This window comes from Haliaeetus leucocephalus, unplaced genomic scaffold (assembly GCF_000737465.1).
Source record: "Haliaeetus leucocephalus isolate CR32 unplaced genomic scaffold, Haliaeetus_leucocephalus-4.0 Scaffold147, whole genome shotgun sequence".
NCBI classification, from domain to species: domain Eukaryota; kingdom Metazoa; phylum Chordata; class Aves; order Accipitriformes; family Accipitridae; genus Haliaeetus; species Haliaeetus leucocephalus.
The window spans coordinates 2308057-2335039 of NW_010972583.1; the positions used below are offsets into that span (position 1 = coordinate 2308057).

Consider the following 26983-nt stretch of genomic DNA (forward strand, 5'->3'; position numbering starts at 1 on the left):
GACCAACGTCACCGCCTCCCACGGGGACACCAGGGACAAAACAACACAGCCGTGCCCCGTGCAGGCTGGCATTCACAGTCAATGACTTTGACTACTGCAAATCAAAAGACACAGGTGAAGAGTAAGGAGAACCACTGTCTGGATGCCAGTAAGGCACTTTCTGTACAAACAGCAACTCAGAAACATCCAGCACAGAAAATTCCTCTTGGTCTGTCCTCAGAAGACTTAAACTTGATGACCTGGAGATTAATCTTCTGCATATAATGTAAATCCAAGTATAGCAGCAGGAGGCTCACACATGTCACACCAATCAAAACGGCTCAACCCAACCAACCCAAACGGCTCAGGAAAGGATTACTGCAGTGGAATGAAAAAAACATTGTTTTAAAAGCTAAATAAGCTAGCCAGTATCTTAAAAATATTTAAAGATATATGAAGATGTCCCCCATGTTTCTAAAAATCAAATGCAAGATTAGAAACGTGAAGTCAATATATTCCACCTCAGCTTGAATGCCAATTCATACGCTGTCCAGAAGGTACAGATGGGTAAAAGCAGGAACAAAAAATGGATGCTACAGCTGATTAAAACCTCTGCTAAATAAATTGTCTACAGGAAAATGCATTAGCCCAAGAGATGCAAGAACAGCAGGACACTCAAATGAAATTGGATTCTTTAGATCATATGTCTAAAACCTTAAAAATTCCCTTGTTTATCAGTAAAAATTAGTATGATAGGGATACTCCAGGCATAGAAAAACAAACACAATGCTGACACCTGAAATGACAGTCTGTGCTACGGAGAAACTAGATAGGTTTGAAAGAAAATAGAAAACAAGCATAAAAGGCCCCATGGGATTCATATAAAGGAAGATTAAAATAAGAAAACAGTCATCTTTTAGGCATGTTACAGCTAATATAGTTATGCTGATTGTCAACATTTGTTTCCAGTTATTAATACAAGAAGGAAAAAACATATTAGAATGGTAGAAGATAAAAGCATTGCTAGGAATAATGGGATGAAATGCAGAATAAAAGTGTAAACTATTAGAAGAAGCTTCTAGACCACAATGTTTGCTAAATACAAGTAGTCTGTCAAGTAGCTGAAGCTCTGATACTAAGGACAATTTATTCTCAACCCATAGGAATACTCATCCATATATTTTTAACAGCTGAACAAGGTTATCAGAACAGGAAACCATGCACCTTTCAGGCTGGATCTGTGCTGGATGAGGAGTTCCTCTCGCCCTGTAGTCTGCGAGCACAGAGTATGCTGAGTGCATCGTCAGAGTATCGTTTAGCTTGTGCAGAATAGAATGCTCAATAGGAAACAGATGATCATTGGGTATATACAAAATACAATTAAACACGGGCTAGACATTCAAAAATACAATAAATAAATGTCACTATGCTAAATCCTTCAATATTTATTTCGCTCATGTATTCTGTAAACTAAAGGAACTCTTCATTAGTTCCAGACTTTGGGGGTGAGGGGAAGGAAGACCTCATTAGTGGCATGGCTAGACAAATAACTTTGAGTTACTTCATAGTTTCTCAATTCTTTTATTTGTGCTATATCTATATATCCTATTTAACATAAATACCAAGCTGTAGAGAAGGTTAGTGGAATATTTTCAAAAATAATTTTGTGATCTTGAAAGGATGACTAAAAATGATGAAAAATAAAACAGTCTTAAAATGAAAAATAGAATCTCATTCCTATGAGATCTGTGCCAATTTTTCAATAAAGAAATTATATCGTGGAAAATACATTTGTAATAATTCTGGAACAGGAATGGATGCATTAGGTACCTATTATTCATATATGCTCATACCTTCTTCTGATCTGTACTGAGTCCTCCTTACCAAGACCTTACCAAAGTGAATGCCATTTCTAGTAGCACAAAACACATACTAATATTATTGACAAAGACATTAAAAATGCATAAAATTTGATTCCAGTTTGGGGTACCCAGCTGGAAAACGAGAAGAGTCTCAATGTGCAGAAGTTTCTCACTTTACTCAAAGTGAAGTCACTGGAAGCTCCGCAGCTCATCAGAATCCAACTCATCCACAAATACTTACTACAGCAAACACCTCTGAAATTTGACGAGTCCAAAATCTAACCCGTGATGAATCTCCAATTTTTTAATTGTGGCAGTAAGCCAAAAAACCTAAAACCACCACCACCCCCAAATTATATTCTTCAGCTATACAACATGTTTAGCTGAATATCTTTGCCACAAGGGTTGACAACATGAATTAATCAAAACTAACAACTAGCTGCAAACACTCGTACCCAGTAGTCTTCCATCTGAACACTGCAGAAAAGGTTCCTCTTTGGTATGCCCCCTTATATCACACTTATTAAGCACTAAGAAGTTTTTAATCTTAGTTACTCCTTTCAGTTGAGTCATTACTAGAATATTTTATTGCCTTCCTGAAATGATTAACAGTAGTAACCTTTTCAAAATTTGGAAGGATCTTTTCTGCATGTTAAGTAATACCACAATGGCTTAATTTAAACTACAGCACAAAACCAATCTACCTAAATAACTTCTGTCAACAATTAATTTAACATTAAGAAAGTCAAATAAAAATGCGTAGTCAGTAGCAGTTCTGGTTTTAATTCATTTGCCCTTTTTAATATCCTGCGCAAGGCAAGAATTATTGGTGACAAAACCAGTGACAGTTATCACATCAATTTAACTTCAATGCACGAAGCCAAACTCACTTCAGCTGCAAGCAGCTGCAGAGATCAATTTTTCAACATCACAAAATTCTCACCGTTACAGTTTCCTGGTTCCTAGATCCTAAGAGACTCAGTAAGCCCTAGGAAAGATGAGATCACCATAAAAAAAAAAAAAAGCACATCTCTATTGCCTCTTATAAACAAACAAATAAATAAATAAAATTGTACCCCCAAATCACAACCGTACCAGCACATACCAACAAAAAAGTTACTTGAAGGAGATGTCTGCCACAAGAAAAGGCCAACTGAAGGTTACTGAACAGCTCTGAACTTTAAGTGATCACTGCTATTTCTTTTCACTCAGAGAAAATCACCTGTAAGTTTTGTGAACAGTTCTCCCTTAGAGGAGGCATATCTACTCAATTGTTACAAGCTATGGGATTCCCAGCCCAGGGTCTTTATGTCAAATGAGGAACATCAGATATTTGCCTACACTAGGGTCACACCGAAATGAAAAATAAAAGGTTATTTCCAATTGCAACATACTGCTGTTTTTAGAGATTTCTGTATTACTTTAAACCCCAAATGCCTTCAAAATGTGTCTACTTGGAAAGGTGACATGTTACAATGCACTGTTCTATAAGTCTCTGAAATTCTTTATTTGGCTTTGAAATCCAAAATTTAAATTTCTGAAAATGCAGATCAAGAGATCCAGGATAAAAATAGGCCATTTGCAGCTCTGAAAAGCATTTGTATTATTGTCTGCTGTTCTCAGTGGAGGCAAAGTATTCTTGAACACCAACATCTCTGCTTTAATTCTTGTCCCTATTTGAGATTTACTTTTATCTCTCCTATCTTTTTTTAACCTTTATCTGTGGTAATTGTTTTTGTTAAGTCTTGTTAATTAAGACTGCAAGCTCATCAGGGAAACATCCTCCCCTTTGTTTTCCAGTTCCATATCATGCCTGGCAGAAGTACAGCATCAAAAATGCATCAGATACTTGGTTCAGCAAAATCATTTCACAGAATTACAGAGTATAGATGTGAAGGTCCTGAAGTCCACCTGTGTGCTTATATCAAAATACTTCTGCTCATATAACTTAGTTTTTATTAATATAATAGGCTTACTGCTTCTGGTGAGAGATTTTAATATTGACTATTAAAAAAAAATAAATCTATCAGAATTAAATCATTCCCTCTCTTAGCCAGGAGCTGATGTCCTTCAAAGGTTCATAGGCTTATCATAGCATCCCCTCCCACCGCACTAAATTCCCAGTTTGGTCATTGTTTAGCTAAAAGCTGTGTATTTATTCTCTTTGTCTAAGGTCCTTAAAGTTGGCTTTTAGTCTATATGACAGGGTTCATAAATTGGTGACCCCGAATTATTCATTAGGTATTTAACCAAATGCTCTACCGAAACCCCCAGTTGCTATAAACCTAACAAAAATACAATATATAGTCTATTTTTCTCTATATAGCACCAAATACTACTTTTTTTCAAAAGATTCCTTAAGGCATCACTAGCTTTTACTTTAAGTGATACCACAATAAAAGGCAGATTTAATAATCTGTTTCAGTTTCTTATCTTCCCTTTCCTTGAGCCATTAATATAAGTGAAAGCAAAAATGTAACTCAGCTTGTTATCTTTGCAAAATCAAATACATTAGACAGGGTATTATTTGCCTCAGGCAATGCCATTTCAAGTTTGTGTCACTACTACCCAGGACCATTCGGTTTACAAAGAAAAAAATTTGGATATGACAATGACTGCTGCCACTCATTTACAACAAGCAATTGCTCTTTCACCAAGAAATCAGTTTCCACCCCAGTACATTTGAATGAACAGAGCTGTGGTGTTTATAACATAGGAAATGTTTTCCCTAAAGTCTTGAAATAATTTTAATTTATTTCTCTTTACCTTCATAATACATTAACAAGAGAAATCAGAAATGAATCAAGACATTTCTTATGAGAGCAATTTTATCTTTAACAACTTGGAAATTAGATTTTTAACAATGAAATACAGTGTTTGTTTGGATGAGAATCACTAAAAAAACCCAACCAAACAACTAAATGCCTGGGACTTAAACCTCCAGGTTGACTGCTCCAATTGTCACCAGATTGGGGGGTGAGTTGCTCTCTTGTTGACAGCATTTTCAAATGTGTAGTCACTTATCTCAGAGACAACTTCAAAACTTAATGCTACGCTCTTGGTTTTGCAAATTTTGACCAATATGATCAATAAATTGCATAATTTGAAGATCTGTGAATATGTGCCTTATACTGTCACGCACACAGCTTTAAATGAGTTTTTAAAACTTCAGCCCTATATATTTTTAAGCTTGCTTCCATACTCATTATTTACACAGTTAATAACATAGCTCTCAATATTGTGCCTGACTATCTCCTGCCACGTTCACTTGCTTCATCTCCCATCCCTTCAGCAGAGGAGCAAGATCATGGTTTCTCAATTTTATTGTTCTTTTGAGATTTACCTAACAAGTGAGAATAAGGCAAATAACAGAAAGACCGAGTAAAAAGCCAGATCTGATATTTGAGTCTGAATGATGAGAAGTTCAGTGATAAAGGTGGTGGTAAGCAAGTGAGTGATCTAGATTAGGATTGACAGGAATATTCCGACACAGAAATGCAATTGTCATCTCGGGCCACAGGGAGAATTTGTAATTTCTTCCACATCTATTATTACAGAATAGATCCATGATCTTAATTTGTAATACTTTTCAAATTTCACTTTGCAAAATAACATCAATTTAAGTCCTTTTAATTAATTCTAAATTATTTTAACCAACCATTAAAACCAAACCCATTTCCCAAGTCCACCTTGAGGCTATTTTGAGCGAGTACGCTACAAAGGGAGTACGCTGTCTTATATTGTTCGTGGTTAATATTATGTGAATCCTAAACAATACAAATACGCTCTGAATACAATAAAACAACCTATCACAAAATACTTCTATCCTACAGAGCAGAGTTCTGACACTTTTTACTTGGTCTTCTGTGGAGTCCTAGTTTACAGAATTTGAGTAAATGCAATTCCAAGCCAAAGCAGGAAGACTACTCTCAAAAAAACTTCAAGGCTTTCCAAGCACGGTTGAAGAAGATTCACGTTCAGTTCACAACAGGCTGACCAACTGAAAGCATTTACAGCTTGTTACAAAAATTTTTTTTCTTGTAAAATAACAACTGACAAGTACAAGACAAACGGTAATAATTGTCTGTGGCAAGCATGCAGCGTATCACAATTGTGAATGCATACAGCAATGCAAGATCTTCTTTCTGGGATATGCTGTAAAAATAGCAAAGCCTGACATGTAAAGATTTTTTTTTTTCCTTATGGAGGCAGGTTTCAAGTACAGTAGTGCAGATTTTCATCAATCCCTTCTTGAAAACAGGGCAAAGCCTTAGGTCTTGGGTGACTTAAGGAGGTGTTTTTGTTGTAGGCAGAGAGTGTGAGAAAACATCCTTATGTCTATGGAGATGATAGCTTAACACTTCTGTAAGCTAGAAGAAAAGGCAGCAGCTGACTATAGGTCCTAGACTTACAGAGATTGCCAAGATACTGTACTCCAGAGAAGCCTATTTCAAGATCACATTTGCAGAAGTGTGGGCTTCTCATTACACCAGCTTCTCTTTCAATGTGCATCTTCCAGTGTTACCTTCTTCATCCTGGACCATCTTCTCTCTTTTGATCCTTCTTTGCCATTATTCCAGTGTAATCACCTGCATCTCATTACCAATATGATGGTGAAGAGATCTCTTGAGACAGTAGGATTGTTCCTCTTACATTCTTCTCAGTATCTAAGGACATTTGTCTTGCAAATATCAGTTAAATTACAACAGAGTTCTTAAGAGGTTTCTGGGGGTTTGAGGTGTGGGGATTTTTGTGGTAAGGACACCGTTTATCATTTGTTACCAGCTGTCTTTGAGAGCAAAAATAAATAATGCTTTAGTGGCTATGATTCAGAAACATGCAACATTTGCAACGTCCATCAATTTCACCTGGAACTGAAGGAGCTCAGTATCAAATAAAAAGGGCTGCCCTGTAATAATTTATGAATACACTGTGACCTCTAGATGAGTATGGTTACTGAATGTATACATTGGTTTAATCTAACAGCAGACTGTTGGAAAAGTAAGCAGCAAGCCCAACAACAGCTGGAGGCAGCCAGTCTACAAATACTGGAAAGACAACACAAGAGCCATTTGTTTCCTTGCTCTACCTCTGACCTCCAGCAGCTCAACAGAATAGTTTGTTAAGGGGATCCAGTCTGACAATACAGACCTTGACTAGATTTAAAAGGACACATTCCCTAAGGGGGAAGAGAAAGCTTTGGAAAACGTACTAATACTTAGATCTCAAAAGTTAAGGGTGGCTGCAGCTTGCCATCATTAATTTATAGTTATCATAGTAATTATACCCATCTCTTAACTACTTGCTTTGAAAACTTTCCTGCTTCAGCCAACCACTCAGAAATACTTAAATACAGAACTCTATCCACTTAATCTGATAACCACGAGCAAACCCAGTTTATCTCTGGAGTACTGCAGCCCACCTATGCAATGGGGTAAGTCAAAGGTCTCTGCTTCAAACTGGAAAGCACCTGTCTCCCAGTCACAATACTCTGTGATCCCACATCCCTCCCTGACAAAAACAGAACTCAGGCAACTGGGATAAGGACAGAGCCAAATACATGATCACAGAATAAGCTGCCACAGTAGTAGCAACTGGGGAAGGCAGCATGGATGGAGAAGCACAGTGCCCAGGTAGCCCCAGCCCGGTCTGATGGCTGGGACACAGCAAAGACACTGCTCCCTTAGGCACTGCATACCAGAAAGGATACACAATAAGGATGCTAGGAGCTCTATAATGGCAACAGCCCTCAGGAAATCAAGCCCTTGTATACAGTGTGAGAGCGCTCATGATTGTAATAACTGAATACTTATGGAAAATGAGCCTCCCTAGGATTCCCTGCGTCATCTGGTTTTTATACAGATATACAAAAATTTCCTACCCACCTAACTTGCTTGAGAGAGGATGGAATAAGGCAAATGGGGCAAGAACCTCTTCAATGAGCACTCACATGTTAATGTACAGGAATTAGATCCTCAGCTGATCACACACTTGTGTATGAACTCCTACAGTGGGACTCCCAATCACTCAGCCATTAATAGAAACCCATGCAAATCTCACACTGAGTGCCGTGCCATTTACCCATCAGCAGAGAGGTGTCTCCATCTGTGGTGCATAAGAACAGCTTGATTTTGTGAGAGGAAATACTGCTCTAACTCAATCTACTCATATTGATGGTCATTATGCTGCTATTTCTGTTTCTGTGAAAGCTGCAGTAGGAACAGTCTTTGGTGGAAATAGGAACACATTCCAGGTTGTGAGGTAAGGAAATCCCATAGAAACGTGTATGTCCAGAGGAGTAAAATCTACTAATCTAAGTTTATCTGAAGGTGCAAGAAGACATGCCAATATAGATGGAGATATCTATCCCCCTCTACTCTGCTCTGGTGAGACCCCACCTGCAGTCCTGCGTTCAGCTCTGGGGACCCCAACATCAGAAGGACATGGACCTGCTCAAGCAAGTCCACAGGAGGGCCACGAAGATGATCAGAGGGCTGGAGCACCTCTCCTGTGAGGACAGGCTGAGAGTTGGGCTTGTTCAAACTGGAGAAGAGAAGGCTCTTGGAGACCTTAAAGCAGCCTGCCAGTACCTAAAGGGGTCCTACAAGAAAACTGGAGAGGGACTTCTTACAAGGGCAGGTAGTGACAGGACAAGGGGTGATGGCTTTAAACTGAAAGAGGGTAGATTTAGATTAGATGGAAGGAAAAAACTCTTCACTGTGAGGGTGGTGAGGCACTGGAACAGGTTGCCCAGAGAGGTTGTGGATGCCCCAATCCCTGGAAGTGTCCAAGGCCAGGTTGGATGGGGCTTGGAGCAACCTGGTCTAGTGGAAGGTGTCCCTGCCCATGGCAGGGGGGGTGGGACTACATGATCTTTTAAGGGCCTTTCCAACCCAAACCATTTTATGATTCTACGATGATTCTATGAACTCAGAAAAATTATATTACCTACTCTGTGCTTTTAGCATATTCATAGGAAAACACCAGTATTATAAACCACATCTACGATACAGATTGGCACAGAAGGAACTTCAAATGCTGGACTAAGTGCCTGGGGAGAGCTAAAGCATTGAGCCACCAGAAGCAGATGCTTGTGTAAGGCTCTCCAGCATAACCTCTCAACAACATGGGCTTGTATGTCTTAAGCAAATACTTCTGCCAGAGTACACTACCTAAGCCTCTTAAAAGCAAATGCTATTGCTATGAAAATTCATGGAACTTAATTTTTCAGGATAAAATTCTAGTTTTTGAAGATAAGGTAGGGCTAGGAGCAGAAGTGTCTCACGCTGTGAATATTGCTTATTTTCCCAGAAGTTTTACAATGTTGTATGAATAGCATCAGGACCTGGATTTACTTGGTTTTACTTTCTTAGCTAGGTAAATTAGTCCCCACGTTCCTTTCTGCAACATTTGAACAGTAATAGTACACATATATGTTTGCAAGTCTTCAGGAGACACGCATTCAAATCTCTTAAGGATGGTTTAATAAAGATTTGGAAGCTGGCACTGAAGTCTAACTGAAGAGTAGATGGCTGCATTACAAGCCACCTTGAGGCTGGCAGTGTATTCATTGCGTATTCACAACCGCTTGTAGATGCAAAGACCCTGGAGGCAATTAAGTGTGTAGGTTACTAACCTCAGGTCCTCACTTGAGAGAAACAGACAAAACTTCCTCCAAAGCCTGAATCCGAAGGGAGTTTCAGAGGTGATGGTCAGATTTGGAAGGCTGAGAAGAATTCTGGCTCAGGTCTTCAAAGACTTGCCTCTTCCAATGGCATTGGTCTTTAATTCCAGCAGCTGGCTCTCAGAGCTGTAACTGCCTAAGGACAGCCTGACATGCTAATGACAAACAGTGATTGTGTCAATTAGAATCGATGCAGAGTCATCAGGAAACTGTTTCCTGCAGGATTAGTGTGCTGTCCAGCTCCTCCTGTCCAGCCCTTCTTCCTCTCCATTCTCCTCTTTGCCTTGGCTCTATGTTCCTTGTCAACCTCTTCTTGATTTTCCACGTCATATTTGATTGTTTTTCATTCTTACCCCAACCCCCTCAGAAAAAAAATACAAAATAGAATAATCAATAGATAAGCAAGAGGATTGCTTATCTTAAGCAATATCGGATAGGATGCTTTTAATTTGTTCATTTTGGTAAATCTCTGCGCCCCCCCATCTTGTCATCTCTGCTTAAAAAAGAGAAACACTGCAGTACATAGCACCCGACGAACAAAACTTCAGTCATAATGGGATGATTAGGTCTATGATAAACATTAACTTTAAACAGTAATACATAATTTGACTTAGTATACCATTTTAAGTAACAGAGATTTGAAAACACCCTTCAACCTACAAGGACTGAATGCCTTCTGAATGTTGCCAAGATCCCTTAGACCTCCTTTCTGTGGCACAAGTTCCAGAATGCAGTGGGCTCAGACTCTCCAATTATCTTAGTAATAATGAATCCAATAAAATAGAAGAGCTAATTTTGCATTATTATTATGAAAGAAAACTTTCCCTCTAACCTAATGAAGTTGTCCATCATTATGCAATTATTACCTGCATATGTACAATGTCAGCGGGGTTCATTAAAGCTTTTTGAAACAAAGTAGCAGCACAAAATGTTTCTAATTTTCAGATAGCTCTTTATATGGTTCTTCATATACTGAAAAGCCAGCAAGCAACTGTTAATTTACAAGCTATTCTGTACATTTTAAGAACATACAGTAAATACTATGATATTATGGTAAAAACTATAAGCTAATATCATAAAAGGAGGTAATTTCTGTAACATTTTTGTTGTACTTGCACTTTGTCAACCTGTATTAGTGTAAAAGCTGTGCCTGAGCTGAGAGAAAAATCAATTGATTTCTGTTTTCTTTTACTGATAAAATGAGATTAATGTCTCCTTATGTTTCCTTTCAGGAGGCATGCTTTCAGATGGTATGATGTGCTTGCTTTTCCATGCCAATGTCTAGACAGCTAGCTACGTCGGAAATCAATGAAACAGGAATCCAGGCGGTTACTGTACCAAGACAAAGATACAATGAAATGGAAATTATTCAGTATATGCATATGTAATAATCTACCTGCAGTACATTTTTATTCAGAATAAGACTCCTTTTCCGAGGTCTGCATCACGATGCATCATACACTGTACACAACTGCACAATGAAAAATCATCTTCCTAGCAATAACTGAACTACATAATGCTGGACACATGGAGCTATTGGAAGTGCAACAAAAACTCTTTCTCCATGAGTACAGATTGATTCAGGGCACATAGATAAAATGGTTCCCATTTAATTCCATTAACTGCCGTGCAGATGTTTTGCCTTCATAGCATTTAAATCTGTTGTGGAGAAAGCTGCAATAAATTGCTCTATCATGATAAAATGCAACTTGCTGGCTTAGAAAAAAAGGCAGAAGGCCTTTACACAATGTTACATCGAACACATAAAGGTTAACTCAGTTCTAGTGAGTGCAGGCTTCCTAATGCTACCCATAAAAACTCTCCTTTTCTAGTCCAAACAAGTTCTAGACAGTAGCAAAGTAGGCGGCTTCCTAATGTAGCAGATTATTATGGCAACAACAAAAAAACCCAAAAGTACAACAAAAAATCCATGTCCCCAGTGCGGTCTCTGCCAATGACAGCGAAGCCAGCTGGTGGCTGCTGCTGCAGAGGGAAGCTGCTGAGATAAAGAGGCTGGTGGATCCGTCTGGCAGCAGGGTCGGTCAGCCCAGCCCCTGCAGCTGTAACCCCCTTGTCTCACTCTGGCCATCCATCTCAACTCTGCCATTCGTGGTAGGGCCCCATCTCTGAAGCAACAGAAGTCTGTCTGCACCACCGGGAAGTTTTGAAACAGTTCTTTTTCCTACTCTGATGTTGTTTGTAATGTCAAAAAATACCTCAAACTGGACATTTTTGGTCCCTCAGCATTTCCCCCTCCTCCTATCTGCATGTCTTTCCTCCCTCCTCATCTCATTTAATGGCTGACTTGAATCTACATACTCTTACTCCAAGTTCTTCTTACATTTTTGTCAATCCGTTTTATTGGAAATAGTTAAAACTCAAGGCAATCTGGGTCAAACCTGATTCCTATTTAAGTGCACCATCCCGGTGATGTGGAAAATGTTAGGATACTATAGCATACCACACCACAAGGAAGGTCTATATTTATCAGGAGATACTAGTAGATTAATCAAGTGTTTTGTCCAACACAAAAGAATTAGGGGGTTTTTTTACCGTAAGAAGAAAATAAATCAGCTAATATATTGCTGTTTCTCCAGAGTGTTATTCTTATATTATTTAACATCTGCTCTATCCCTCAGCAATACTTATTTATAGTGTTGAGAGAATAAAAAAATTTGAGAAACTTAAAAACTTAATATTTTCTTCCAGTGCTTCCCAGTGGTAGAGGTTTATCTGAAAGAAGAGATTGAATCTATGCGTGTATTTCTTGGAAAATAAAACCATATTTTATATTAATAATTTTTCTATGGGTAGGTATGGCAATATTTTACCCTAAAACACTATCAGCTGCTGTTGCACCAGTCGTCTAGTTTTACTTTGGCATCCCCATCCAGAGGGACCTTGACAAGCTTGAGTGGTGGGTCTGTGCGAACCTCATGAAGTTCAAGAACGCCAAGTGCAAGGTCCTGCACATGGCTCGGGGCAATCCCAAGCCCAAATACAGGCTGGGCGAAGAGTGGATTGAGAGCAGCCCTGAGGAGAAGGACTTGGGGGTGTTGGTTGATGAGAGGCTCCACACGACCCGGCAATGTGTGCCTGCAGCCCAGAAAGCCAACCATATCCTGGGCTGCATCAAAAGAAGCGTGACCAGCAGCAGGTCGAGGGAGGCGATTCCCCCCCTCTACTCCACTCTCGTGAGACCCCACCTGCAGTCCTGCGTTCAGCTCTGGGGGCCCCAACATCAGAAGGACATGGACCTGCTCAAGCAAGTCCACAGGAGGTCCACGAAGATGATCGGAGGGCTGGAGCACCTCTCCTGTGAGGACAGGCTGAGAGAGTTGGGCTTGTTCAGCCTGGAGAAGAGAAGACTCTGTGGAGACCTCAGAGCAGCCTGCCAGTACCTAAAGGGGTCCTACAAGAAAGCTGGAGAGGGACTTCTTACAAGGGCAGGTAGTGACAGGACAAGGGGTTTAAACTGAAAGAGGGTAGATTTAGATTAGATGGAAGGAAGAAACTCTTCACTGTGAGGGTGGTGAGGCACTGGAACAGGTTGCCCAGAGAGGCTGTGGCTGCCCCCTCCCTGGAAGTGTTCAAGGCCAGGTTGGATGGGGCTTGGAGCAACCTGGTCTAGTGGAAGGTGTCCCTGCCCATGGCAGGGGGCTTGGAAATAGATGGTCTTTAAGGTCCTTTCCAAACCAAACCATTCTATGATTCTATGATGATGCTTGTGTGTCACTATTTCAGTACATTATACAAATGTCTATTACTATCAGTTATAGCCTTATATTGTGCTGAGACAGGAACTCACGCATGTCAAGCAATGCTGCCTATTGATTCATAAACCTGGAAAAAGTCATAGCATCCCATGAGCAGAGTTCAGATTTGTCATTTACATTTTGTATATCATACCCATTCAGGTAGTCCAACAGGAAATTGAGAGCAACTGTAATTTTCAACATTGTAGCTTCCCAAATCTGTTCTCTTCTTTCTACTTCTCCAAATCTACATTTGCAAATCCACCCATCACAGAATCAGCAGAGCATTTTCTGTGGCACTGCTTTAATTCACCTCTGCCAAGAACATCATCTATGTCTTAACCTGAAGTAATTTTTTTACTGTTGCAGAATGCCCATATGATAATCATTACAGAAGAACCTACAAACCCACCTTGTCAAACTACCCCCAAACTAGTGACATGCGACACAGAAACATGCCACCACTGTGGAACCCACGTGATGTTCTCCTAAGGTAATGCCAGGTAATACAAGTAAAACACAGAGAACATTGAGGAGAGCCAGCTGTGGTTATTCAGAAACAAAAAAGCTGAAAAAAAATGTAAAAACACAGGGATGGACCAGAGAATGTATAGATCTGCAGTGAAGCTAATCTACACTGCATAAATTATGTGGCAGACACATTCATGGTTTATCAGTCTGTCCTGGCAACCAACTCGAGCATGTAAGCAGCAAACTGTACCTCCTGGAGACATACAGCATGAATCTGTAGATGCTATCACAACGGCAAGTTTCACACATCAACATAGCTTTTAACAAAGCTAAATGCAATGGTAAAGCTTCCTTAAGAAACCACTTTGGCACAGAAAACATTAACTTAATAGTTAAGCCTGTATATGAAAGTTGGAGGTCATGGATTCTCCAGGCAGGTCTCAGCCACTCAGTAAGTCATGATACCTCTCTGAACCTATATTCCTCATAGATTAGCACACTGTAAACATTAAAAACTTAAAGGTATTACAAATTCCAGAAACAGTGTTTATTCCTCTGAGAAGGGATCCACTCTCTTTCTCTCTCCCTCTCTCACAGAAATGGCTAAATCTACCAAAATCAAATTATCATTAATATAATAATCTGTTGTACTTTGATTAAATCTTTAACAGCTCGTGAGTATTTTAACACCATGTTTTCCCCACATAAGTGGTTGGGGGATGAAAGAAGTTTCTTCTTTCTGTCCTCCATGGTTGTAGACAGGGTTTAGAGCCAATATATACAGTCAGAATGTATCTAAAGATCACACAGCTGGTTCTGTTTGTTGTGTGTGCTTATTTCTGTTGTCTGAAAGGTTCTTTCCTCCTCACCTTCATGTCCTTTGGAATCCTTCCTGCCACCTGCTGCTAGCGCTCAGGGACTCTCCTCAGGACAGATGGGCGAACATATTCAGCAGACAGAAAGAGAGGAACCTTCTGGTTTTTCCCCATCCTTTTCCCTACTCACTTCAGTTTGTTTCTCCTAGGCCTTTCAGTAGATAACTGAGCAACACAGTGTGTCCAATACCAGTCCCAGTTTGAAAGAGAAACTCCAGAAAGCAAAAGAATCATCCTATTTCTCCAAAACGAAAAAAAAAAAAAAAGGTTGAAATCACATCAACAGTCAGTGAGAAACACAAACAGATCAGCTCATCGAAGTAAAGACAAGTGTGTTACTCAACGCTAGAGCTATGGAAATGCATCCTGCTATATATATATAGCAAAGCTGAAACAGGTCCAAAAGCATATCATACAGTACTTTCAGGGAGACAGGCTGTGGTGAGAGACCCTAGCTTTGCCTCAAAAGCGAAAGTCAGTTCCTCTAGCCCAAGTGTTGGATGAAGCTGGCCAAGAGATCTCAGATCAGGGGCCCTGGGCCATGGGGTGCCAGCACAGGGCAGAGGCCACCTCACCGCAGTTGGACGCGGTGAGGCTTGGTGCTGAAAGGGACGCCAACAGGGACAAGGTCCCACCAGGAGCTCCGCTCCACCGCATGAGTTCTGTCCTTCAACTCGTACACACCACCATAACATGACCAAACCACTGGAGAAATCTATGGATCTTACAAATGCCTATTATCCTCAGCAATTTCAAGTACGTAGACAGTCTCCAAAAATCAAATTTTCTGAAGCACTATTCCCAGTGTGGGTTGCCACCAGGTAAGTCTTTCTTATTTGGTTCTAGAAGCACAACAATCAGAAAACAAAACAAAACGTGACATCTTTTGATAGCTTTCATTTGCCTATAAGCACATTTTGCAGCTTCAAATAATTAAACCGATCAGTTGTTATTCACCAGGCTTGGAAAAAACCCAAATGCTACCCCTCTGACTGGATTGTGCCATACTATTTAACTTAATTCCACCACTGAAGATTATTGTGTAATGAAAACAGATCATGTTTTCAAAAAATTAAGGATAGCATATGATTTATGTTTTACATTATATTTTAAAAAGCAAATACATGTCTGTATTTCAATTGCATTGAAGGATAACCAAAAGAAAAACCAGAGCAAAATTTACTAGTACACCATTTCTGTTCTGTCCTGTATTTTCTTTATAAATTAGATAACAGGTATAAAGAAAAAAAACAGGCTTAAAACCACTGAAGTGATGAAAGCTAAATGTGAATTAATTTGAAAAAAAAACCACAAAAGTCTTAGTTAAGAAAAGACAATAAACATCAATTTTAAAAATCACTTCATTTAAAAGCTAGTGCTCATCACACAGCATAGGCAATGACTGTCAACATATTAAGAAACCGAATAAGTGATTCAGGTTGTATAAATATTACTGAAGAACTATTTATAATTTTGAAGATAAATATTGCAAGATAAATAAAACTGTATTACAAGCAGCAGAGTGCACTTAGAAAATATCTATTTTCTTTTAGAAGACATTCAGGATCTTCCAAGACGTTGCTGAGAAGGACCTTGTTTTGGGTGTAATCCCAATGATACTAACAGTATTACTTGACAAAAATAAGATGGCAGACCTGTAGAAAATAAAAACTATTTTTAAAACTGTCACTTTGAAAGTCCTCAGGCTAAAGGCCAGAGCGAGGGAGAACAGACCGTGAGCACCGGAGAAGGAACGTGCTGTTTCTGTGTTAGCACTGGCTCACACGAGAAAACGCTGTCGACCAACTGTATCTCCTTGTCTTCTGGAGATGCTGTGCTCTCTCCAGTGACTGCAAAGGAAACTCTGCAACTAGGGTGCACTGCATGTTCCAAATTTAGATGGCTACTAACAGGTATCAAGTCATGTCAGCTGCTGCCTGCTCTTTTACTCACAAAAGCCCCAAAATGCATCTGATACAAGGAGAACGAGCAGAAAGGAAGAAATAGGATATGGGCTTTTAGGATCTCCAGGACAAAAACGCTAGACGCAAGAAAAGAAGGAGACTTGTGGATTCCAGTGGAGGAAAAAGACTGAAGGCTTAAGAATTTTGGTACTGTTATTTTACATGAATGAGGTATTTGAAGACTGGACACAGCAACACCAGCCATGGCAAACTGTTTAAGGGGTTTGGAGCAGGAAGGAATCAGCTTGACAGATGTCTGAAGGCAACTGTGGTGACATGTTGGTCATGTACTATCGTCAGAACTGGATCCCGAGGAAAAGAAAGATTCTGAGTACAGAAGCATTTGAGTCGTGGCCTGATTTAAAAAAAAAGTAAATTTGAAAGACCTTTTTTTTCTTATTCTTTTTGGATAAGATCTGACGACTGCATATTGGAAAAGATTGGTGATGACAGAGAATTCATCAGCATAATCAGGAGAAGGAAGTTGAAATGTATTCTGTTATAAAAGAAGGAAAATGCCTAGAAAAGGCAATTAGTTAAAAAGGAAAGGAGAAGAGCAAGGGAAGACAGAAAACTGAAAATAGGGGGCATAGAAGAGAGAACAGAAGATTCATCAAGTAACAACATTAGCAATGATTATAAAGGTGGTGAAAGATCATAATTTACCACACCAGTAATCCCCAAACTGAGGAAGTTTACTGTTTTTGAGGCTATGAAAGTTATAGATTATATGATATCCAACAGTATGAATTAATTTCCTTGCTTTGTATTACTGTGCACTTGATATTTCTTGTACATCTACTCCTGAGGCAATTCCTTTGCTACCCAGATACTACTTCCCAGCTCAACACAAAAGAACACCTTACATAAGTGGCATTCTTGCTTAGCACAGGTGATGATGTTTTCATACACTGCACAACAAATTTACAACTAGTAAGCAAATTCAGTTACATAGCTAAAAGTACACTGTCTACAACACACATGCAACAGCTGGACACACTTTCTAATGAAATGTTGTATCACACTTAGATAGTTTAAATTCCCTCCTGCTTTGTGACATGCTAAAGCAAATTGAAAATATGTCTGGATTTGCTATTATGTTTTGACTGCGTTATACGTACTCACGCACAAACATTCTTGAAACCTTTCTTTCTAAGGGTGATTTTCTGCATTTCTGCAATAGTTTACTCCTTATCTAAGGTTAAAACACTTATGTGCAGTTCATAACCACCTGATATTAAAAACTTTAAAAAACTGAAAGACTATGAGAACCTTCCATCTTTCCATTAAAAAATGAACCTAGAGTAATCCCACCTCCTTTACAAGTTGACTCAAGTAGAGATTATTAGTTACATCTGCAAATGTCTCTGTGTACATATATATGTTTCTTTGGTTTTTTTTTTTTCCCCACCAAACAATACAGATACCCTGTGTTGAGTCTGACCACATTCTGCTCTACCAATTCTCAGCAGTACCGTCTTTCCACAGCACGCATTTCTTGAAACACGCTTGTGGGGGTAAGATGAGCAGCACCCTACTGTTTCAATGCTGAGAGATATGACAGATGTTCAAGGGAATTAATGTGTATAAACCTAAACACTATTAACCACAACCAATTAAAATGCTAGAGGAAGCTAAAGAACATACTGAAACCGTTACAGCATGTAACCAGTTTGGGTGGCTGTTATTACTGTTTGGATTAAAAAAAAAAAAAAAAAAAAAAAAAGCAGAAAGTCTGCATGATTCTAGAATTCTAATTCAAACTGAATGCTGCTACACCCCAAATGCATTTTAAAAGTCTGTTATCCCAGTTGTACTCAGTACAATTCCCTGGTATCAAAGTTCACAGTTTTTTCTGTTATTTTTCTTACTGTTTAACAGCACAGAACAACTGTAAGAGCTACTAATCCACTCTAAGCAATTAGTAATTCACTTCAGAAGTAAATACAGCTTTGAAATATTTCAGCATTACTCAAATAAACCATTTTAAAATAATGTTCTATTTTAAAAAGTAGCAGACAAGGATGGGTATTTCAGATACCCCCAAACAACTGGCCCATACAGATACAAATGGGATAGCCTCATCCTCTCTCCTCTGATTCAGTCTATGGAATAGTAAGGTAACAGATATGGCTATGTGCGAGCAGGGTTTAAAAATATTCATGCTACTGAAAGTTTTCTGGTTTAATTCTCACAGTCAACTAGTGCATATTTATAGAGACTTTTAGAATGTAAAAGGTGGACTGTACAAGACACATATAGAGTAAATTTAGAAAAGGAACCAATGAGATTCTTACAGATTTTCCTGAATTATATATTTTGATTACTGTTTATGGCATGGTTTAACCAGGATAACTGACAGTCAGAGGCAGCTCACGATCAACTGTAATGGCATGCAAATTGACTATTTGGGGGTCGTAATTTGAAGGGAGGGGAAAAAAAAGACTCTTTTAACCTGAGTTTCCTTGAAAAAAATGGCTGAAAGAAGGGATATTTGCAGCCAGCAAAAACTGTTTAAAAGCCCCTCACAGTGAAGTTAAAGCCCTTTCCAGCATTTAACTCCACGAGTACCCTGCCCAAATCGCCCGGTCTGCGCTGTACTGTCATCTGCAGTCAGAGCTGATGGGCAAAGAAAAAAAAACATGTCTTGAAGGTTCCGAAATTAATTCATGTGGTCTACCTACAACAACATAACGCCTGGGAAAGTTACTGGCTGCTGCCTTTGTTCGACAGAGATTAACCGTGGCACACATGAATAATGGGCTGGATTTATTCTAGAGAACAGAAGCTGAATGACAATTGTCGAGGCACTGCATTATACATACTTTGGCTGCCTTCTGCTCTATTCATTTAACACTTGCAGGGAGTACCGTGAATGAATCTCAGCTCATTTTTCCCTGTTAAAACCACAGCTACACACACAGTTTTGTAAACCCGCACTGATACCCAGCAGATCTTACCATGTATGTGCCACCGTAAAGCGACGACGCTGGCGGATGCTTTTATTCACGAGCAACTTTCTGAAAAAGCATGGAGAGTTCCTCGGTGAACTGCGAGGAGAAATTTTTGGAGACGTAGGTCTGTTCCCAGGCAGCTTGGGAAGCTCGAGCTCTAGATGCATTTGTTCTTTGAAAGTCCTTATGTAAATCTCTGACTCTGGAGTAGCAAGTTCCCTAGAAGAATCTTTTGCTGTCATAGCTTAGACGTTATGTGAGCTCTCACCATTCAGAAAACGTAACAAAAACACATCACGCAGGCATCGCCGCAGATTAAAAACGCTGATAAATCGGCAGAGCTTACCCTGCTCATTCACAAGGCTGGGCTCCAAATGGAAAGGCTGCCTGAAGCAACAGCAGCATAAATTGAAGGACGATAAGCCAGGGCTGTCAGAAAACCCTTTATCAGCCCAGCTCTCCCTCTGAAAATGCGCCAAAGTGTTTCTGTGTCAGCAGCCTCCCTGTGGATGCGGCTTGCCTGCCAGCTACACACCGACGCGCGCCGGAGCCATTCAGCCCCGCACACCAGCTCATGAAAAATTCATAACAGCCAGCTCCCGATCAATCCCTTTCCTACAGCATTTTGGCTTCACAGACTTAACAGAAAAACACTGGATTTTTCAGTGCGCACTAATAAAATCAAGGAATTCCCTAGTCTGTCGCAAGCCAAGTAACCCGATTCATTCAGGCCCAGTATGTTTAATAAAAAGGTCTTCATTCAGAATTAGTTTTACCCATACTGCAGTAGCTCCACCCATGACATGCTTATTGGCTCGGTGTTATTTTGACAACTGGACTCTGTTCGGCTCTGTCTTGTGTGATGAGCGTGTCGGATTCTCATGAAATTTTAACGAGCCGTCTAAGACCATGACATTGTCCCTGGGCATCGCCGAGCATACCCCGGGCACACCCGGCGCGACCCCCGGGACGGCAGCAGCATTGGCACTGATGGAGATGTGCGCAGCGCTCAGGGTGGGCCAGGAAGAAAAGGTCTAGTAGGAAAAAAAACCAAAAACAAAACCAACAAAGCAAGGAATAATATTCCACAAGAACAAAGCGTGCAAGAATGCATGCTCCACAGATGACACAGATGAAGCTGAACACTTCCAAAGGAGTACGCTTTGCTGTCCTGGAATCTACGTATGGTCAAAGGGCAAAATCACTGCCAGCCACTGCACAGCCCCAAACCAGCAACCAACACTGGAGAAGTTAGCACAGGGAGAGAAAATAGAGGGAAACACCAAAGGATGGGGGACTTGGCACTTCCCTGGAAAGACAATGTAAATTAATTCAAATTAGTTTAAGCAATATACGTATTTAGAAACACAAAAACCAAGATTTTTTTTCTGGACATAACCACCACAAAACCAACTTCTACATGTGCAAGGCTTAAAAAAAAAAAAATAATAAAATCCAGGCAACGAAGTTAAAGACAAGATTTGATGCTGATAGTAAGAACATAATAAATACTACAGGGAGTGGCAAGCATCTTTTGAACTGGTCAAAAGTAGGTGACCTTAAATATAAATACAATAATTCTTTTTAAAGAAGGAGACAGGAAAGAGTAGAGCACTTTCACTGTAGGCTGGCTCTCTGATCTGCATGCAAGAGGTTGATTGCACAGTATAGGCATCAATTACACAACAAATCCCCACCAGTCCCTACCCATTCCGGTGTTCTTTTCACTCATCTATCCCAAAACACTTTACAAAAACATTAGCGTGCCTTCCTCAGCTTCAAGCAAAAGGCTTGCGATAGAGAGCTTCCCCATAGCAGGAGACTACAAAGGAGTTACCAGACATTCCACCTAACCTGCTACTATACCATTCACCATTCACTTTTATTTAAAAACAAAACAAAAATACAACAAAAAAAAGAGAAACATCTGCCTGAGCCTAACCTAAGGACACTGGAAATGCAGTGTTATTTAATACTGAGAGGTTCACGCAGCAGCAGAACAGAAACATTTCATGCTTTAGGAATTATGACGTGTTAGACTGTGATCTGTTACTCTAACATCTCAACTGTACTGACAGCCAGTGAAAGACAAAGGGAAGCTTGAGAGCTATGCTGAATGATAAATAAAATCCACACAAATGCTTAGAATCTAGAATTCCAAACAGAAAAAATGAACTTTCTAACTCACCAGGAAGCAAAATGGGATATTGGGGGGTGCAGGGTTGTGAGAATACATCTGATATTAGAGAAACAGTATTTCCATGCCTTTTCATAAAGCTATTAAAATGGCAAGGAGAATAAGGGGAAACTCACTTTTTAAAAGCACTCTGCAATAAAACATGCTGTACAACGGCATGCTCCTCAGTACGTAGGGAGGGTGTACTTTCCTTACCCGAGTTCAGAGATGTTTCAGAAGCACTGTCCATTAAGGGAGTGCTTCTCATTATTTGGACATTCATAAATTAGTAACGAGATGTCAGCCCCACAGCCTGTAGAAGGTACTGCGGTAAGATGTGCAAAGGCTGTTGATGGAGGGAAGAAATGCAAGTCAGGCTAAGCTAGTAAGATGGAAAAAGGAGACTGTGGGGAGAAGTAAGCCTCCACTCTCCCTTGTGGAAGCATAAAGAATGAAAAGTGAAAGTGCCACCCACTGCTTTGGGTAGCCAGAATGCAAATGCTTCTCCAAGCTGAAGTCTAGGACACTAGTTGCTTGGTACACAACCTCAGAGTATTTTGAAGGCTGACCTCTAGCACAGGGTACTTCCCGTTAAATATCTTCCAGATCTTGGTGGCAATAGGAGCTGACAACTACCTGAAAAAGGCTGTAGAACAGCTCTCTCTCTGTTTCAGGTACCATCCTTCATGCTGCCAACTTCTGATGTTGCATGCACAGAGGACCGTGCAGCCAATGCCTATATAGTCTCTACCATTTTGTAGTATTGGAATTCTGTCAAGACATGCTGCTTTACTCCAGGATAAGCCAAGAAGAGGTGAGAACAGGAACATCTCAAGAGACTTGAGCTAACTGGCATGAAAGCTTGGTATCAGAATAAACTTGGCAGTAATTCTGAAAAATGAATTTTGCTGTACTTGCTGAGGTTACCACAAGCAACAGGAGGCAATGGTAGACAGAACACCTAGGGTACCAGAACACCTGGACAGACTACCAGGTACAAGGACCAGTTTACTGAAGTTCCTCTAATATACAAACAAAAATGGTCAACAGGCATCTTGCTCTTTCCTGAACTTCTGTAACATCCCAGTAACACAGTGTAATGCAATAATTTGTCTATCAATATAGATTATTGTGTGCAATAGGATCAGTAGTCCAAGAGCAACAAGTAATTTCAGCTCATCAGAAAAGGGGCCAGTAATACAAAGGAAGAGTTGAGGAGGGAGAAGAGATGATTAAAGAAAAGGGCCTGGTAGCGCTGGCAGGAAAATGAAACTGCTTGGAAGAACAAGGACAATTAAGGACATTTATCAAAAGTTTAAGTATACTTGGGGGTGAGTTTTCATGCAAGCTTCCTAGCTTACCAAAGTGTCTAGGATTGCGGAAAGTTTTAATATACTTTAATATATTTTATTAGAATAACTGATACAGGTGGTAAACAACGTTTTTCAAGCATGCAATTCCCCATCAAAGGCTGATCTTCACTGTGTTAAAAGCAATTGCTAAGCAACAAGAATACATACTTTTTCTTTACAGTACCACTATTATTTACCTGTTTCTAAGTCATAATTGCCAGGATTAAATAAAAAGCCAGGGAAGAGGCAACCGTGAAATGTCCTACATGCTGCAGTAGGAAAGGAAGACTGGCTAGTTGACTTTTCACAGCACTTTCAGTCAGTGGCAGAGTAATTAGTTAATTCTTCCATACAGCACACTCTCTAGAAGCACATTTAGATAAAAACAGTTAGGAAGCTCCCTTGTGTTACTTAGGTCATTGTTCCATCCATACACATTAGCAAGGCATCCCCAAAAGATAACGCCAACCTGACAGCAAATTAATTAGAAAAATTATTTCAAGGGATTGCGGTTTGCTGGTACTACTTTTACTTCATTTTCAAAGGAAGGAAATGTAGGTGAAACTTATTTTTAACCAAGTAGAGAGTCTCCTTTTCACAAATCCTGGCTTCTAGTACTTTGTTTTCAAAAGCAAAAATAAAGATCTTTTTCAAGCTTTCAAACAATTTGAAAATTATGACTATTATGTGTGCCAGTCATTATAAAATGTAAAACACAGATCCCCCGCATATTTTTAATTGTTGTTAAAGCAATTTGCTGTCTAAATGCATACATGTAATATGTGCTCCCGAAGCAATAAAGAGAATCTGTTCCTTTGTACTTGTTAGTCCTGGAAGGACTTTGATGGTCCCTCCTACGTATCAAGTGTTTGCTTGGTTTAAGCCTGGCATCTGTGCAAACACAGGATTGTAAAGGTCACTCAGGAGAGATGGCCATCTCTAGAACCTTTATTAATAGTTGAGGATGCACAAGGGAAGGACTTAGAATCTGACTATTAGAAGCCAGTATCATTCTTTTAGACCATAATTTGAACACATTTGATGTAAAAAAACCTATTGGGCCAGCAACATTATGGAATCTCACAGCACTGCTGCTACTTAACATCTGGATATCTGCCAAATGTACAGGGTAGAAGACGGGCTGGGAGAGGATCTACAATGGACTTCCAGGAGAGAAACTCTAGAAGCCAGTAAGCTCCATTAGCTCAGAGAGAGATGAACAGGCAATGTGATCCAAAGTAGGAGGCAGTGAAATCACTGTTCCCCTCCAACAGGTCAGCTAAATCATATTGCCATTATAAAAGAAAAGGGTTGATCAGAGTAGGAGTGATCATGCAGGAGACTAGAAATTGGAACTAGAACTGGGTCATTGAAGCAAGTGATGAGTTTAGAGGAATAGAGCAGCTGATGAACGTCTGTTTTTGTGAAAGGACAGAAGAAAAAGATTTTGAGGAAAAGGGGAAAAGTAAACCAAGGTAAGGGAGAAAAAAAAGCTACAAAATGACAATTTTCTCTTGGCCTAAACCAATAAAGACATGTGAAATGAGAAGGTATAATAGAGAGTCAAGAATATGGGAACAGTCACTTGTACTGGAAAAGAACTCAGTTAAAAAGACTGCAGTAGAGAAGGGAATAAATTCGTGGTGGAAATGTCACAGGTCTGACATGGATGTGATCTTCAGTTTGATGCCTAAGGCAGAAGATGTAATTGCTGAGATGAGCCAGCGCTGGGAATAAATAAGAGCAACCCAGGCAATGGGAGACAGGCAAAGGTGCGAGGGGGAGGTAAGTGAATCAAACAAAAGAGAAATGTCTAGGAGGAAACTTAGAGCAAGACAAAAAAATATATCAATGAACTGGAAGCTGTAGAAAAGTAAGTGGCCAGGAAAACAGATGCCAAGGAATAGTGCTTCGATGTGAAAATAGAAGTCACTGTGCACGAAAATCTAAGGATAGGAAATGACAGCCAAGGCTTTAAGTCAGAGCAACGGCTGGTAAGACAGAGCTGGGAAGGTGACAGTGATATGAAAAGAAGAGCTGGATGCAGTATTGCTAAAACCTGGAAAAGATTCCAAGAAAATAAAAAAAGCTGTACAGCCAGTGTTATACATAAGCATGTGTTTGTGGTGGAGAACTTAAATCTTTCCTAACTGGAGTTAGTTCTCTAGACACAACAGAAGGGGAGAAAAAGGGAAAAGAAAGGTGAAGAGTATAAGCTGAAGAGACTGACATGAAAGGAAATGAAAAAATATGTACTTCATGCCTTCTTTATTTCCTTTCTATCATGACCAAGAGGAACACTATGTCCATCCCACTCATGAGTGCTACTGATCGCATTAGAGGCAGAATCAGTATTAGTTAATTCTACCCCATCCTAGTCCCAATTTTACTTTTAAGCTCCCTCAGAGTAGCAGCAAATCTGATTACAGCCTCTACCTAAACATATACCTATGATTGACATTTTAAACCATCATACCAAATTCTGATGCTTTACAATAGTAATTTAGTCTGAATAATAAGAATTCACCATTCTAATTTGAGATGCATTTGATCTGCCATATCTTCCTACAACACACTAAAGGAAAGCCACAACACAGCACAGTGATCAAGCTTCTAAAAAATGCAATACAGACCTAGTGCTTAACAATAATATAAATGTAACAGCAAAGAAATATTATCTGGAACCTGTGAAGATATGCTGATGTAGTAAACTTCTTCAACCCTCCCTTAATAAGGTTTTCTTTAATAGAAGGCTGAGCAAAGCCTGAGATGCTGAATGAGAGGCAGAAATATATCACTAATTACTGGTTTGCATGACAAATTTCCCACATTTAGGAGGTAAAAAAAATAACAACAACAATTCACTGCAATTCATATTACCATTGGAAGACACGGGTTTTTTTGATATTTAATAGTTTAAAATTATATAGGTTGTATCTCCATTCCCACAGATCTAGGGGCCTCTGAAATTTTCTGAAGGGCAGACACTAGTAATTCTTGCATAGGCCTTTGAAGCAATGTTTTGGAGCGCTATGAACAGTCACAGAAGAGAGAACCACAGTACCTAGCAACCCGTCGGTTTGCAGTGTAAGAGCTGAGCCAACTGCAAAAGAAAGAAGCAACTGGAAAAGTCTGTCCTTATTTATTTTAGAGAGTCAGGACACCAGCACAAAGAAATTACCCACATCTATGAGCTTAGCAAAGGTTGAACAGGACCCACCCTATATAAAAGGCGACCTTTTGAGCTCTTCCCATTTCACTAGCATTCAGTCGCTTTCAAACAGGCTATTCCTCATTCCATAAGCAACTTGTATACTAGTTTTTGGTTTAGCACCCAACAGTTGCAGCCTCTGTATATTATTTCATTTTCTAGGTCTTTAAAACATCTAGTATCTCTAACAAGGTCAAGAAGATCCAGAACACTTTTCAGATTAGTCACAAATAAATGAATTTCATCCTTAAGAAAGGTACCTTGAGAGTTTTGAGTGGCTGGGATGCTCATCTGTTCACTCTGAATTAGTAATCTATGTTAACCAGGTCATTGTACCACTTGAGTAGAGCACTACAAGGTGTCCTCTGTCACAGAAAAATTTTTTGCATTCAGAACATGGATGAAGAATTCAGTAGTAAGAGCAAGCTTGATGCCTTTCACCTGCCATTTAGTCCTTAAACTGGATTTGGTACATTTTTTTTTTCCCCCACAGTAAACCACACCACAGAAAGATGGAGACACAATTTATGTGAGTTCCTTGTGCTTTTTAGTATTTAAACAAAAAAGTACAATTCCTTATCATGTCACAATGCCATTTTTTTTCTTACAGGTATTTATGTTGTCATCTCCTAGTAGATACATATGAGGAAATAAATTTATATACTATAAGCCCTTGGGGCATGATGTAAGATACCTTAGT

The 26983-nt window shown here is 39.6% G+C and overlaps 1 protein-coding gene across 2 annotated transcripts in view; it reads right to left on the reverse strand.

Moving 5' to 3' along the window:
• PDE4B (phosphodiesterase 4B, cAMP-specific) overlaps positions 1–26983 on the reverse strand; it is a 194121-nt gene that overhangs the window by 151371 nt on the left and 15767 nt on the right. The window contains exon 1 of one of the 2 annotated variants that reach the window (XM_010561520.1): positions 19551–19786. The exons of the other annotated variant lie outside the window; for it this stretch is intronic. Coding sequence (XP_010559822.1) covers positions 19551–19786 — 236 coding nt within the window. Of the gene's footprint in view, positions 1–19550; positions 19787–26983 lie in introns of those variants that run through there. 2 annotated transcript variants of the gene reach the window in all.